Source organism: Lichenostomus cassidix, chromosome 5 (genome assembly GCF_008360975.1).
Source record: "Lichenostomus cassidix isolate B80296 chromosome 5, HeHo_3.0, whole genome shotgun sequence".
NCBI classification, from domain to species: domain Eukaryota; kingdom Metazoa; phylum Chordata; class Aves; order Passeriformes; family Meliphagidae; genus Lichenostomus; species Lichenostomus cassidix.
This window is the reverse complement of record NC_139486.1, coordinates 43,380,509-43,397,756: the sequence shown is the minus strand read 5'-3', so window position 1 is coordinate 43,397,756 and position 17,248 is coordinate 43,380,509. Positions and strand designations below refer to the sequence as shown.

Below are 17,248 nucleotides of genomic sequence, written 5' to 3'. Positions count from 1 at the left end.
GGGTGGTGTGTGTTTACATGGGTTGTGTCTGAGGGGGCTGGTGATGACTAGAATGCTCGCTTGTCTTCTTTGATTCCACTCAGAACTTTTACTTTTTGGAGCTGACAGGCTCTGCACTTTAGGTGAAAAAAGAATGTGACTGCAACTTTTAGAATCAGAAATTAGAAGGGGGTGAACAAGGAAAGCCAAGAGTGCTAAGGTTTGGATTGAAAATTAATTTTTTTCAAAGCAAAACTCTCATAGCAGAGAACAAATGCTTGGAAACACTACAGTTGATCCTGTACAGGAAAGGGCATGGAAACTACTGTGATAAAATGGTGTTTACAGTGATGGCAGAATTTTCTGAACAGCTACAGCCGCATATCAAAGGAGCTCTGCTCTACTTGGTCATGCCTGTTACCACAGATTCAGCAATAAGTGGGTGAGGCTCTAGGCAGGGACCACAGAGGTACCTCAAACCTCTGTGTTATCACAGGCACTTAGCCAAGGCTAAGCTTCACAAAAGTGCTCATGTTGTGGTGATTGCAACAGCTAAAAAAGCAAATGTCCCTCAGGAGCCTGGCCTTCAATACCAAATACAAGTCCTGAAGGAGTAACAATTATTCCCCAAAAGTGTCCCCGTGCATTCCAGTAGCTTCCACTTAGGTTGCTGACAAGGGAGGATTTTTGATAAACTATCTGTGCCCTCAGTCCCTTGTGTTTCAAAAGCGAGGAAACCATCTACCCTCCTTCATGCCTCTTATGATGTCCCAGGACACATCCTCCCAGCTCCATGCCCAGCTCCAGCCACAGCTCATGAAGAAGTGCTGGGGCACACTATTCATTACAAAGGTCTTTGGCCTAAATTTGTCCCTCATGAAAGAGTCCTGGAAGTTCAAATCTCCTTTCATTGCATTTTGCCAGTCCTCACATTAATCCTGGAAATGTCAAAGGAAATCATAACTGGAGCAGCTGATCAACCAGCTCCAAGAACCAGAGAGTAGGCTTCCAGTCCTGCTCTCTGGGCCTCTTTGCTTTTGCAGTAGTTCCACCGGCTAGGAATAATTACACAAAATTATGATGTAATCCCTACTGAAATCCAAATCTTTTCATTCCCTTCCAGCCAATGGGAAGTTGCCCCTAATGTTTTCTAGTTCCCTGCCTCTGTGAATGAGACCGTATCCATGAGAAAATATGCTTGGATCACTCACTGTGATTTATTCATCCGGAGGCAATTTGGAGGTTGTTGCTTACAATTAGCCACTTGATCTTTATCAGCATTGTTCTTAGCCCTTAGAAAGCTGTGTCTCTGGATACAACCTTTCCGGTACTTGGATGGCCTATTTAATTACACAACTGGACCTGTTTGTGCATGGGATACTGGAGTGAATTAAATCCTAACAATCCTCAACATTCACTTTCTGTATCAGTAGCAAGAACTAATATTTATCATGAGTTCCCTAATGTATCCCTTGGAAAACATCACAATATCATGCTGCACAGGAGAGCACTGCTTGCTCAGGGGGAAGATTGCAGGGCAAGAAAGAAGTGGAAATGCTTATTATTATATCAAATTACAAATGAGAGAGTAAATAATCCTGAGGTGTTTCACTGTGGAGACATCATCTTTCCAGATAACAGGGACAAGTCCAAGCAATGCTGGATGAGAAAGGCATTCTCAAGGAATGCATATTGCTGTGAAAAAATGTTTCTGAATGCACATTAACTGAAACAAGAAAACAATATCTAATGATATAGATTCACCCTAGCGTAGCTGACAGAATAGTTCATTCAGCCTTTTGCAGGGATACAAGCTGAATTTCATTTAGGAAGGAAGATCTGGCATTGCCCATTTTAGAAAGAGAGATGGAAAGTACCACGTGTCGAGATGAGAGTATAGGGAAAAGAAAATGATGGGAACTAAAAAGCAGAAGAGTACTAAGGAAGTAGCAGGGCAGTTTGATTGGCTGTGAAATGCAGTTTCTGAGCTCTTGAAGAAACCAAAGTGGAGAGTGGGAGTCATAAGAAGGAACAAATGGGATTCTGCCTGGTCAATTTTGTCCTCATTCCTGCCTCCTGGGGCCATTCTGCCTTGGCAGTGTTTTGTATCACCTGCAAACAGCTTGGAAGACAATGAGATGATTCCCATGAAGGGAAGAGTGTAAGGAAGCTGTCTCAGAGATGTTTGAGTGTAAAATCCTCAAGCAGGAACAAAGCCTTTTAATGAACTCGGGGGGAGGGGAAAGAACAAAACGGTCAGCATTGAAGAATGCTGATTATTTCAGCAAACTTTCAAAGTTGTTTTAAGGTTACCCCAAAGCACTGCAAGAGCTGCAGTTTGTATGCTTGCATCCCGGAAGTACAAACAGTGTATCAGCAGTCTTCAGAGAGGACTGAACAGAGGGGTAGCAGGGGGAAGAAAAAAAAAGAAAAGTTGTATTTTAGGAGGGTTCCTGCAACTGAAGTTTATGACGACGTGTTTTCAGGCCATAGACACTGGAGACAGGCCAAGCAGGAACAATTATGACCTATTTTGTACTTTTCTTAGGGTTGTGCTTTGTTTTGGGAGGGTTAGCAGGTGCATCTAACCCATCACTGTGTTATGGAGAGGTAGGTTTGGTGTTGGCATCTATTGCAGGGTGTGGGTGGTTGTTGAGTTTGTGTCATTGGTGCTGTTTATGGTTTATTTGTCTGGAATGTCAATGGATTATGCTTATTCTTTGTTTTTAGCAGCAAATCCTTTTCCAGAGACTTAGGAGCATTTGTTGTTATGGTATAGGTCTTGTTTTAGTTCTTGGAGGTAGTTATTGGGGGAGTTTACTGAATGCTGAAAGTTTGGGATGGCTGCTGTTGGTAGTGCAATATGTTTTCTGTTCAATCAGATTTTAGTGGTGCAGCTATGTTTTATTCTTGTGCGGTGGGGATGATTTTGATAGGGGCTGTTATTAACTTTACTTGCTGTTTTGGAACTTGTGTGAGGGTTATCTGTCACGGCGTTTTGGGCAGTTTAAGGGTAGAAATCAGAGAATGGTTTAATGTAAAATACCAGCTTTGGGAATTGGAGATAGAGGTTTAAGTCCTTTTTGTCTGTGGTGATTTGTGGAAATCTAAGAAGAGGTGTAGTCTTCACTCATTGGTTCAGAAGACCAATGTTTTTTTCTATTAGAGTACTTTTAGAAATTGAATTTTTTTTTTTTTTTTAGGGTTCCAGTAATGACAAAGAGGATTAGGAGGGTGATGAAGCAGCTGAGGGAGGCTAGCTGGCCAATAATGACGAACAGTTGATACAGGCAGAGATCCCAAATGTACCATCTACTCTGGGCCCTTCTCTCAGTTTTTCTAGCTCCAAAAACCGCAAAAGTTACATCTCCTCATACTCAGCTTGGATGCAGAAAGGATCACCATCAGGAACTTAACAACTGTATGCCAGCCCCCCATACTCTGTGACCTTTGCAAAAGGTGGGGGTGAGCTCGAACTGTGTCAGTGATACACACTGGGTTTTGGCCTGCATGCAGTTATTCTGTGCTGAAGAGCTGGTTTATGCCATACATTAGAGGAGGCTTGTCAGAGAGACTCAGTCTTCTGAATGATTCAGTGATGAAATGACAGGCAAAAGTATCTTTGTCGCATCCAGTGTGGCAAAAATACCTGGGATGTAGCTTGGTCCAACCTGTGCTCCTGACACTGATTCATCCCTCACATGTCAAGTCATACTAGGGAAAATCCTATGGATGGTTTTATCTCTAAGACATTTTAGCAGACTGAGGAAAAAGTTCAGTATTGTTTTGGGGTGGGCTTTCATTCACTATGAATACATTTAATGTAGTTTAGTGTTGCGGTTTTGGAGGATGTTGCAGCAGACTTTACCCTAGAGCTTCTCTACCCGGCCCAGTTCAGCACCTCAGTGCTCCAAACCCCCTGTCCCAGGGCTGGACACTGCGCTCTCACCGGCCGGGGAGCCATAAGGCTAGCTCTGGTTCGTCTGCTTCCACAACCGGCGGTGATAAAGGAGGCGAGGAGGGTCTATGCGTTGTGTCCATGGAAGATGTTTATTCGCATGGTGCAGCAGAGGCCAACGACCTCCCCGAGGCAGAGATGCCTCGAGGGCGAAGGCCTCACATGCACAGCCACATGTGGAGCATAAACACACGTGGAGCATAGACAGCAAGATGGCGGAGGGTAAGGGGTTTTATAGGGAAACAGAGAGGGGCAGGGACAGCACACAGGCCCAGTGACCTCTGGGTACAGGGGAGGTACAGGGGCGGAGTTAGGGTATAGGAATCAATAGGGGAAATCCGAGGGAGTGGCCAGGGCCACGTGGGGTTAGGGTACAGGAACCAATAGGGAAAACTGGGGGCGTGGCTAGGACTATGTGGAGTAGGGAAGGCAGGACAATAGGTGACAAGTACAGTCGTTAAGAAAGGGGTGTGGGGAACTTGCAGCTATTATCACAATAGTTTAGAAATACACTTGTCCTACGGCAGGCCTATCCTTGGATAAATTACATTAACAAAGAGACAATTTCTGATTTATTTAGATGATAGCAATGCCTGGGGCTATGCTCTGGGCAGAATACCATGGGGTTTTACCAGATATGTTTCACTTTCGGAAAAACTAAAAAAATGGCTAGTTAATTGACACTGAGGAAGTAACAAGGGGACAAGAGGAGTTGTCAGTAAAGCAGATGTTCTGTCTCTTTCAGCTTTGCTGTCAGTGATACTTGCTGGAGTTTCAAAACACTATAAAAGTATGATGAGCACCTTTCTCCCAGAGACTGCGTGATTTACCCAATCCAACAGTCATATTGAAGGAACTGAAAGAAAGGCCAGTCTTAGGGACTGGTTTACTCCAGGTTGATTTAAAAGAAGCTGTTGTTTAGTGGCTGCTTCAGATGTTTGTAGCAATATCCATCCTCAGCCATCAACATCATTTTTCTCTTAGGTGTTTTTGTCCTCCTGAGGCATCTTGGCTGTTTCTGCAATGGGAGCTGCACTGCTTTAGTTTATTGCTCAGTGAATTAAGACAACCTGAAATTGATGTTTGGTTATCTTAAAGCACCAGACATAATGTTTGGTGGTTTGGCAGTTTCTGTGTGAATGGTTCCAACATCCTTCTAACCAAAAGAGAAATCTCCCAGAAAAGTGAAAACTGAGAGCAGAAATGTCTACCTCCATCCCAACCTAAGCCCTTCAAATTCCAACACTAGACACTGACCAATACAGATTGCCTTGTAAACACAGGATTCTCCTGGAAAGGAGTATACTGTGGGGCAGTGAGTATGCTGTGAGGCAGGATGGGGAGGTAAGGATAACATCCTAGCAAATATCTAGGCAGCATCACAGTGTTCTGATCAGCTCACTAAAATGACGGATGGCATTATGCCACCAGAACTGAACTCTGGAGTAACTTGTTAAAAAACTCTCAATATTATGTTGCTTCTCAGAGGCAGTCCCAGGAAGGTTCTGGAGAACAGCCACGTCTGAGATCATCCTGTTCAACACTACAGGGTTGCTGCATGACAGGCTAAAGGGTGGTGCTGTGTTGAGCTTCAGCCTGTAGCCCATAATGGAGCTTCAAAACCTGAGAACTGCCATACTCAGTGAAAGGTTTTTGTGTGGGTCACAAGGCAGGTGAACCCTTGGATTGTAATGCAAAGAAAAATCAGTAGCCTTTACTCTTTAGCAGCTCCAGGTATATAGGTGCTTTGACAGCAGCGGTTGGGTTTTTATTTCCTATCCTATACACATATGCCAATAGGGAGGACAGTGGAAATGTGGTGGAGAAAGAGTGTCATTATTCTCATCTCTGTGACATAGCCACCAAAAGAGTGACCTTGACACAAGTGAGGAAGAACTTTAAACTCTGGAAGGAAGAACTTTTAAAGGAACTCTGTCCCTTTAAAAAGAGTTGTTACATTTTTCCACTGGAAAAGCCAAGCAAAGCCCAACAACCAACCAAAAAAAAAAAACCAAAAAAACCCAAAACCCAAAAAAACCCAAAACCCAAAAAAAATTTAAAAACTCAACAAAAAGCAACAACAACCAACCAAACAAAAAAACCCAAACAACAACAACAAAAAAAACCCACCAAAACAAAACGAAAAAACATTCCCAATGGCAGCCTCAGGAGGAGGGAAATTAAGAGTCATATTTCTATTTGGAACATTTTCCCTAAGTGGAATAGGACTGATTTCCAGGACAATGTGGCAAGAAAGGACTCAGGGGCATTTATTTGGATCTGAAGTTCTCCACTGTAATCAGGCAGCGTAGGCAAGGTATAACACACATGAGCTGCAAATGGCACAGTATATACCAGTGATTATACACTGATATAATGTATAATTATACCCTTATACAGTGATTATGGCACTCCTTGAAATTTATTACAGAGAATCTTTCTGACAAAATTTAAAAAAACATTCTTTTAGAAAACTCTGCATTACATGTCCATGGTTAGGTAAGAAAACTAGACTCAGTGCCCAGAACTTTTCCCCAGTGCCTCATCCTAGGCTCTGCTGGGTTTCAAACTCTGTCTAGCTTATGCCAAGCACTGACAGCTGGGCTCCTTTCTCCCACACCAGAACAGGGGGTGGGGTGTGGTGGTGGGATGTTAATGCTTCCTCCCTATCTTAGATATCTGTCCCTCTGATAGGATGAGTGTATCCCTAAGAACCAGCCCAAGTGACAGATGTATGGGGCCAAAAAGGGTGGAAGTGGGTTATATCAGCAGTGGGGAAAGGCCTGAAAGCTATATTCAGAGGCCTGTTGGCACACAGTAAGGCCAGCCCTAGCAACATCAAAGGCTACAGCAAGGAGTTAGTTTATACAGTTTTGTCAGTTGGATTAGACTCTTCATTAGGATGCAGAACAAACCTCTTCTACTTGGCAGACAGGAGCGAGAAACAGAATAAAAATGGAAATCAGATCTCAGCCCTGAATTCCCCATTCAGCAAAGCTCTTCTTATTTGCGTAGGAACTCCAGTTTGCCTGGCTTTGTTTGAAATAAAGGTAACAGGAAATTTCTGGGCAGGATGAGGTCAAGGTCTCTTGCTTTGGGGCCAGCAAGCCCTGGGAGGACTCGAGTCAGAACAGCCCGTCCTAGGAGGAGGACAAGCAGAGGGCAATAGCATTTGCTATGGGGTACCAGCAATACCATCTCTACAGCTGCATCCTCAGCAGGCAAACTCAACAGGGAGACTTTGGAAAAGACCTTTCTTAGTCTGAGTTAAACAAGTAGTTGACATTCTGTACAAAGTCACAGAGAGTCTGATACTGGAGTCAATGGTTTTTAGCATGCAGGTTGTGCACTAGTCAGCTTGTTACTTTTCCCCTGCATCTTTTGATGAAGTTGCTGGTCTGTCTTGGTGTATTTGCAGGCTAGGACAACAAGATTATGTGGTTTTGTGGATTCCTAAAGCCTCTGACAGCATTAAAATCCACAAAGGTCAAAGAGAAAAGCCTGAGTTCGATCTCAATCATGTCTGCATGGCTAAGGGGTCACTGGGAGCAGTATGTTAGTATTCTGCAAATTCACTTTAAGATCAGAAAGAAGCCCAACTATTTAAAACAGGAATATCTACTTACTGTATCATGATAGCAAAGCATGCTTATCTGTAAGAAGGTATTTTCTGCTACCCTTAGGACTTGTCTTTATCATGTTTTAGGTCAGAAGATAGAAGGTTAGCATTTGTTTAACTACTTCATATAGATTTTTTTTAAACAGTCTCTGGAGTGAAATCAGACATATTTATAGAAAATATTTCTTGCCCTGAAACAGGACTGACTGAAATATATTAGCAGCTGTCAGAAAGATACATGCCTACGTTTCACTCAATGTTGATGAAGCCTTTAAATCACTATATTAGCCCTTCAAATTGTAAACAAAATGTTAATTTCCTGCTGCTATAGTAGAAGATAAAAGAGACTGCTAGTTGTAAGTAACCTGAACCTTGGATTATTTTATTAATATTGCAGATTGTAAGTGACAGAGCAATTAGGGCTAAATATGACCCCAGGAAAGCAGCTTGACCAATGTTGATCATCCTGCTAAATAGATGGAATTTAATTTAACAGAGGAAACAATAGGTTCCCTGTGGTTTATCTCGTTAAGGTGATTTCCATAATTCCAATAGTGACTCCCACATCTTTAAAATTGAACTTGGTGACAGACAAAAAGATAGAGTTGCATAGGGATGGTAAGGGAATTAAAAAATTTCTGATTCCATCAGGAAATACCCATTGCTAAATTTGTTTAACTTGGCCTTAACCTACTCCTCAGTGAGTTAATCCCACAGCCTCCCTTCATCTGAACTATGTCCCTTGGATTTCTTTAAAACCCTCATATCTCTCTGGGTACCTTCTGTTGCACCACCTCAGAGCTTCTACATGCACTTAACATTAAGGGGCTCTAATTTCCTTCTCTCTTATACTTTTTTTTCATCCATTAACTTTAATGGGATTGCACCTGACTTACTCCAAGAAATTCAGACTGAAAAAAGTCAGTCTTATAGTGTCCAAAGTAATATCCAATATTCCAAAAGTGTTTATTTTATGAGAGTTTTCTGCAGAAATAAATTTATTTCCCTTGGCTCCACCTCACAAGACAACACTTTTGCTGCAAGACCTAACAGAAAGAAAGATTCTGAGGAAGATACAATTTCTCTTTAACATTTAAACTAAAAGGCTGTTCAGGAAACTACAAGTAATTTTTAAAGAATTACAGTAATAGATCTTTTTCCCAGTTCTTCCTTTTCTTCTTAGAAAAACAAATCAAACCTTAATTTTCTGACTTTTCTTCCCATACATTGGAAAATACTTAGGATGCATTTTGGCAAAACTGAAGGAAATATCTTGAAAAAAAAATACTTGAAGCCAGAAAAAAAAAAATTGCCATGATGTTTTCCAACTGTGAGGTTTGCTATTCACATAGAAGGCAGCAATACAGGTGCTGGAAAACAATATTATGCCTAGCATAAGCAAAAGGCAAACATACAGCCACAAACATCATAAAGTAACAGAATTTTATCCATGGAAATTGTTCTTTTACTAATCAAACTACAGGATTCCCATCAAGTTAAAAATCTTACTGCGTATGTGTTTAAGTGTTTCCTCTCTTTCATCCTGTAACTTTCATTGCTTACAATGACAGAAGTCTCATCCTGTTGTTTTTCAACTATCTCCCCTGTTGTTTGCAGTGTATGTTGCACACGGGAAGTTTCTACGCTGGAATTACAAAAGAAAGTCAGTAAAAGAATATGAGCTTCATTCCATGCCTTGACTGTAGTGTAAAGCCTGCCAAAACTAGGGTTGAGGTTTGCTGGAAATGTAATTACTTGAAATTTCAGTTGGTTCTGAATCAGACAGGAATCTTTCCTTCTGGGTTTTTTTTTTGCAACTCTCTTCTAAAGGAGCAGAACTAATCTCACTGAGCAGTTGCAAAGAGCTCAGGAGTTTCCAGTCCCTAAATGACCTGCTAAACAACTACTCACAGGAAAGAGGCTGTTAGCAGAAGAGCCAGACACTCTTAGTCCTGCGGTCAGGAACCTTAAATTTTTAGCAACCTTTTACCTACAGAAAATATACCAGGAATATGTGCAATCTGGCAGAAGGTGGCATGCTGTTCAGAAAGAAATTTTTTTCGGGTTTATGGAAAATATGAAACCATCTCTCCTCATGTCTGAGCTACTTCTGGATCAGTAGAAACTGAAAGGTCTTTTACCTCAGAATGACTCATAAAAGGAGGAACCATGCCACTATAATTCAACTCCCCTAATGAAATAAAAGAAATACTAGGAGATAAATCCACTCCTAACATTGGCAAATGTGGGAGATTTTGAAGTGAGGCTTGGTGTGTATTGGCTCCTCTGACACAGAACTGAAACCTCTGTTAGCAGGCAAGGCATTGTGTGACTTATGGCCAGAGGAATGCCACAGCAGGATACAGTAAGCCATGCTTTCTGTCTTGGGCCACATATGATCCCAAGTGGATTTCACCACTATCACTGAAATCCTCCAGGGTCAGCTCTAGCTCAGTGACTTTAAATATTGCAGAAGGCTCCTTTCAACTAGTATAGATGATATAGCCTTTATCGTGGCATATATTGTACAATTCTTACTCCCTCATGATTTTTTGAGCCCTGTTAGACGAAGATTTTTTCATGCATGAAGAAGTAAATCACTGGAACAGACAATTGATTTGAATCCAGTTATTTTACAATTTCCCTTGTCAGGACAAAACCAGGTGTATGACTACAGGTACAGTAAGGACTACCAACACAGATATGGCCAGAATCTACCCTTTTTCATTTGTTTTGATCCCAAGTGTCTCTCATTCATGGTGCCAGTAAGGGAAGATGAATTTCCTATGACTGACTTTGTGTAGAGCATTAAGTACAGGGCTCAGCTGGGGTATGTGTTTTTAGTAGAGAACAGCTGATCCATGTAGTGGAAAGCAGCAGGCAGGGATACCTCTGTCTGATAAGGCTAATTCATTACAAGATTTCTTGTGTGCAGTTTCCCAGCTCCAAATCTGTTTTACCTTTTTACACATTGACATAAAGCTCCAGAATGATTCAGTGGAAATCTTCTTGAACTGCAAGAAACAAGTCTTAAAAAATGCCACAAGAAGCTCAGTGCATTCTCTGGCTCTATGACTGACCTAACCTACACACCAATGGCACTTCTAACAATTAATGCATCAGTGACAGCCCTGGAGGCTGGTCATGCACACAGGGCCTGTACTCACAGTTTTCACAGCGATTCCCTGTATAGCCAGCCAGACAGGCACACTTGTAGGTATTGCTTTTGTCTAGAATGCACGTCCCATCATGAAGACATGGAGATGAAGAACAAGCTATAAAAGAAAAGCAAGAATGTTCATGGTCTCTCATAGTATGGGGAACCTATCTGGTTTTCCTCATGGTGGTTGTGTCTTGGGGTAAATTATATATTTTGATTAGAAGTTAAGAAGACACAGTAAAGGGCCTGATGCATGTCAAAAAGTCTTCTGCTCTTACTTATCAGAGGAGGAATCTACCAGTGGTAAGCAGTTATTTTCCCAGCATACATTATTTTTTACATTTCCCTTTAACTGCAATCAAGTGGTGAGAAAGGTTTACAGAAGACAAATAATTTACACCAAGCTCAATTAATGTTTAGAGTTTAGCCTAAATTAAAGACGTTTAATAGCAACCTACATTTTTCCTGCCATTTAACCCAGAGCTTAGGGAAAAGTTTTGGGATCCATGGTTTTTGTGGGTTTTTTGTCTCAGATCTTTACACTTTGGGAGTTGCTTTGTCCCGGCGAAACTCTCGAATACAACAATCTAGCAGTGATACGCATCAAACTGTACACACCAGCACAAATCAATATCAGAACTTGTAACTGTACATTAAATACCAGCAAATTCCATTGTGTAATAACATGCACGTTTTTTTGTGCCTGTTCTAAGAGGAGATGAGTGAATAGAACTGTTGTGGTTTAACCCCAGCTAGCAGCTAAGTACCATGCAGTCACTCACCCACCCCACCATCCCTGGTGGGGGGAATTGACAAAGAAAAAGTTAACCACATCAGTTGAGATATGAACAGTTAAAACGAATAATAATCATAATAAATTAAAACAAAATATAATAATAATGATAATAATAATAATAATAATAATAATAATAATAAAACTGAAGGAGGGTGGGGAGAGAGAAATAGCACTGGAGAGAAATAAACTATCCACAACACACTTGCTCACCCCACCACTCACTGAAGTCCAACCCCTACCCAAGCAGCAAACCACGCCTCCCAGCCAGCTTCCCCCAGTTTATATCCTGGACATGATGTTCTATCGTGTGGAATATCCCTTTGGCCTGTTTTGTCAGCTGTTCTGGCCCTGCTCCCTCCCAGCTTCTTGTGCAACTCCTCGCTGACAAAGCAAGGGAAACTGAAAAGTCCTTGATTTAGAGTAAGCACTACTCAGCAATTACTAAAACATTAGTACGTTATACAAAATCCAAAACACAACATGGCCCTGCAAGGGACACCATCTGACCATCCAATCAATTGCTCATCCACCGAAGAGTTCACCCATCAAATGCATCTCTCTCCAGTTCAGCCAGAATGATGTTGTGGCTGTGCCCAAAGGCCTTACGAAAGTCCACCGAGATGACATCTCTGTAGGCCTTCCCTTGCGCACTGATGTAGTTACTCCATTGTAGAAAGCCACTAGGTTTGTCAGGCAGGATCTGCCCTTGGTGAAGCTGTTCTGGCTGTCCTGAATCTCCTCCCTGTCCTCAATGTGCCTTAGCACAGCTTTTAGGAGGATCTGTTCCCTGAACTTCCCAGGCACAGAGGTGAGGCTGACAGGTCAATAGTTTCTGGGGTCCTCCTTTCTATCCCTTTTTAAAAATAGGTGCATTTTTTCCTTTTCCAGTCACCAGGGACTTCACCCAATTGCCATGACTTTTCAAATATCTTGAAAAGTGACTTGGCAACTACATCAGCCAGTTCCCTCAGGACTCTGGGATGCATAACCTCAGGTCCCATAGACTTATGCGTGTTCATGTTCCTCAGGAGATCACAACACTGATCTTCTCTTACAGTAAGAAGGACTTTGTTGCCCCAGTCCTTGCCTTGCAATCCATTTGCTTGAGAATTGTGGGAAGAGAGGTTGCCTGTGATGACTGAGTCAAGAGATAGGCTGGCCCTCCCTGCAGCCAGACCTGGATGACTGCATGTTTATGTGGGAGCACTGCCTGGGTCGCCACCTCCTTCCTGGCATGTGCAGAGGACAGAACTGCCGAGGGGACACCATGGCTGTGCTCCTTCCCAGGGGTGCTGAGCCTGCCTGGGTTCAGCTCTGCAGCTGCAGCAGGACTCACCCTCCCTGTGCTCCCAAGGTGCCATGAACTACTGCACACCCGTGGCTGCTCCCTGGGCTGCTCTGAAAGGCATGGGGGCACAGAGGGGCTTGTTCTGGCAATGTGCAGATCTCCTCAGCACCTCCCACAAGCTGCTCGGGTGTCTCCCACCTCAGGAAAAGCCCCCATGTGCCAGGATCTGTCACTGGCACCATATGGACCGTCCTCAGAGCAGCTTCACTTGGAGAAGTTTCTTATATCCAGATGGCATGAGGTAAGAAATATATAGATGCCACATATGGATTTCTCTGGAGGTTTCTTGTGGTGATGAAAGAGCAAATTATATATGGCTGGGCAATAAATGTCTTCTATGTCTCACTGAAAATTAAGGCCTGACTAAAGACAGTAATTCATGTGTTAAAAGAAAATATATGTATGTGGTAATTGTACTGTATCCAATTAATGTAAAATGTCACTGAGAAAGGGAAGGGGAAACAGAAGACTCCTTACAGATTGATATTTTGTTGTCCCTGGTTTGAAGCTAGTGAACTTTCAGCTTTGTCCCAGCTTTGTCTCATAATTCTGGAAAAGTAAGCATTTCAAGTGAACTTATCAGAATCTATCAGGTGTCAGATACTGTCCTTGAAAATACCTGATACACAAAAACACTGAATATTTTTTTCTGTTTTAAGGAGTATTGATTTCCTGGCTTAAGTCAAACAACAAGGGACAACACTACAAAAGTTTAAAGCCATTATGTTATGTCACTAGCTTGGGGGTACAGAAAGGAAAGCATTATTGAAATTCAGTAACAGGCTTTCATCTAACTGGATCCAGCATATGTCTAATCCTTAAAAGACTCTGATAGCTCCCCATCTGGCCTCCCATGCTTCTCATCTGAATTCTGTTGAGTGACTTCTAGTCAGTCATGCCAATTACTGGTTCCCATTTCACACTTGGCTTGGGATGGGACCTAGCACCTGCCTCCAGACTAGGCAGCACAGCAGGTTGTGTGGTTTCATCCTTTAATAACTGCACACACAGAGACCTTTCCTAAAGGAGATATAGGCTTTGCAGCTTATTTTGTATCAATCAAGACCCTTCTGGCATTTGAACCAGTGATCTCTGTGCAGTCAGTACCTCTGCTTCAGCAAACTATGGCTTCTAAGCCAGTTCAGATCTCACAGGAAGAGAAGACAGAAAAGGAAGGAATTAACTTCTGACATGCTTCTTCACACCTCTCCACTATACCACTAAGGTGCTGGGGACATCAGATCACCTTCATGTCCTGATCAACACCCTATAAGCACCTCTGTTGCTGCTGCTGTCACCTGCAGCATAGGGAATTGCTCTAGTAAGCACTGTGAAATCTGTTCTGGGGACCTTGGCTCTTCCACAGTGCTGTGCACAGAGGGAAATTTCAGGGCAAACGCTTCAGTTTTCAGTGTGCTGCCAGAGCTTTCGATCCTGTGCTGCCCCCGCTTTCAATTCTATGCTGCCCCGTGCACACTGTATTCTTCCCTTAAATGGTCCTGCTGGCCAGGTTAGTGCTTCACATAAAAAGACACTGGGAGTGTTTGAAAAGCCTTTCACTGCACTACACATTAGACCAGAACAGCCTCATAATAAAGTGCACAAATAGAGCTCCTAACAAACTCTGAGAAGCCCTTTACAATGTGCTCTGTGTGGATTACCACACTTGCAGCCTCACAGCCTCAGAATAATTACCACTCAAAATGGGGCGGAAATGAAGTGCTCAACAATATTCGAATACCGAGTGTTCCCTGCTGGGCAGAGAAAACAGAACCAATTCAGCTTGCACCATATGGAAAATGTTACTTCCCTGAGTGTAGGCAGCCCTTATGCAACATAGCCCACGCCACACTCATTTGTTCTGTATCACCTCTCCTGCTGTAAGCCCAGGCAAACTATCAATAGCTAACTGCTCCTGCTAACAGGTACTAAAGGTGGCATTTGATGAACAGTGCAGGCTGAGAAATGGCATAGGTGCTACATCCAGAAGTGAATGAATATGAATATTAATATTTCAGATTGCTAGTTACACCTCTGATCATTGTTAAGAACTGATCCACTGTAGGTTTGTGTATTTATATAAGGGTTATATAAAATAACTAAATTTCCTGAGCCAGATATACCCTGGATGACCTCATGAAATGTGGGTCACCAGGGTGTAAAGAAGGCAAGTTATGGTGAGTCATAGATCCTGCAGGGTTTATCTATGGCAAAGCAGCACAGTCTGATTAACCTTCTGTGCCAGGAGTACTGTAGATAGATTTGACCAAAATTCCCTACATAGCTAAACAGGGAAGATCCAGGAAGAGTGCAAAGGCTGCCGCAAATACAATGGCAAAATGAGGAGCCAGCTACACTTTCCATGCTATTTTGTAGCCAGAAAGAAACTATGGGAAGCAATGTAGCATACTCAAGCACTGAATAGAAATAAAACCAGTGATTCTGGAGCCCTGCTTCTGCCATTCGTAACACTGAGATCATCACAGAATGGGGAATGCATCTTCCTTTTAAAATTTTTTTTCTTAAAAAAAAATTTTTGTACACACTTGGTGGGGGGAGGGGGCGGGTTTGTTTTGGTTTTGTTTTGGCTTTTTTTTTTATTCCTAATGGTAGATGAGCCAACACAAGAGTTCTGTCAGGGCATTTTCACGGAGCTAACTATGAGACTTTGCATCAGGTTTTTGCTAGTTGAGACAGTGACTTTGCTTCTACAGCATTGAGCAATTCTGCCATTGCAGATATACATGCCCCTTCCTCTACTTCCTTCTGTGCTCTTAATTCTTCGATTCAAGCAGAAAAGCCACACCAAACAGCAGCTTTTCTCTGCTGGCTGATGTGCTTGTTCTTCACACAAGTAGAAGGAATCCAGTCTTTTTTAGAAGAGTCTCACATTCACATGCCATCTGACAGCTTTTGAATCTTCCCCACACTGACATTATGTAAGTTGCTGTTGGCAACACAGCATGAAAGTTTTTAATGAAGCAAAACAGGGAAAGAGATTAGTGAAATCGAATTAATGAGAATGAGGGGCATGTTCTACTTTCAGATTATGTTACCTGTAATTTCTTCAAAGACAGCATGAAATCCATCAAAGTTCTTGGATCCATCAGACTGGAAGAGGACATGGAGTGAAGATCCAGTGCTTCGGATGGGAGGTGGCCTCTCATTTCCACAGAATTTCTTTATTATTCGACTATCCAAATTGTCCCCATCACGGACCTCCACATAGTCATACTGGCACATATAGTCAAACTCCAGGCTCAGCATGGAAAATCTTGGGGAACAAGGACAAACAGTCAGACTGCATACCTGTGCACCCTGAATACTATTTGCTTGTCTGTTTAGTTATTTAGGGCCTACCCCCTCAGTGAATCAACAAGTCCTTAATCATATGAACACCCCTCACTTCATCTCAATTTTTGCATCATAATCCCTGGAAGCTGGCTCAACTCTAGACAGGTGCTCCATGAGAACATTCAGGAGTCAGAACAGGGATGTCTAAAATGAAGTCATACAGTCTGTTCACATGCATCAGGTACCTAACCATAATCCTATGTCAGAACTTTCACCTCGGGTCAGACACTGCAGGGGGCATATTTCTATCGTGGCTCTTTGCTAAAAAATTGTTCTATTTGCCCTAGATAAAGTTCTAAGTACTGAAAGTAATAGTATCAAGTTCAGAAGCTATTTAAATTGTGATGTTCAGAAATCAGGAATTAGGGATTCAAGGAAAGCTTGGGGATGTAACAGAAGCAGAAAGAGCCAGAGAAAAGGAATAAAAATACTACAGCATGTTTTGCATTAGAAAGCAAAATGGTAGTAAATCCCCAATGCATGGCACTTGCCTGTCTTTTGAGAACAGAAATAAGGCACAGGAACTCATGCAGAAGGGAAATATTTAAAGCCTTTTCCCACAATGTCTGTCCTTTCCTAGCTTCGATCCAGCCACTGTGTGAGGCTTTTGTTCATTAACAGCCATGCTATATGCCGCCATTGGAATTCAGGTGGGCACAGAGCCAAAGCACCCCACCAGAATATGAACGAGAAACAGAGGGAGCAACACCAAGTGCCTCTGGAGAATGTGCAGTGGTCAGGGGGCTGGGCTCAGCCTTGGTGCAGCAGGAAAAGGAGAAGATATGGGCCTGGGACAGGCCATGCTGCTAACTGCTCAGCAGGATATTTTATAAATGAAACTTGTTGTGTACTCGATCTTCCTGAAAACCCCTAACACTGCAGATGTGTATTTAGGATTAGGCTACATCTCCCACACTGCCTACTCCAGTGTGGGCTGAGTGGTTTGCAAAGACTGCATTTTCACACCAAAGAGGTGAGACAAATTTTAGATCTGCTCCTGGACCTCACAGTCTGAAGGGAAGAGAGTTCTGGAG

General features: G+C 42.5%; 1 protein-coding gene across 2 annotated transcripts in view; it reads right to left on the bottom strand.

Moving 5' to 3' along the window:
* PAMR1 (peptidase domain containing associated with muscle regeneration 1) overlaps positions 1-17,248 on the bottom strand; it is a 56,585-nt gene that overhangs the window by 19,406 nt on the left and 19,931 nt on the right. For both annotated transcript variants that reach the window (XM_085062669.1, XM_085062670.1), the window contains exons 5-6: positions 15,917-16,134; positions 10,724-10,831 (exon numbers count right to left, since the gene is read on the bottom strand). In XM_085062669.1, the coding sequence (XP_084918795.1) occupies positions 10,724-10,831; positions 15,917-16,134 (326 nt within the window). The remainder of the gene's footprint in view (positions 1-10,723; positions 10,832-15,916; positions 16,135-17,248) is intronic.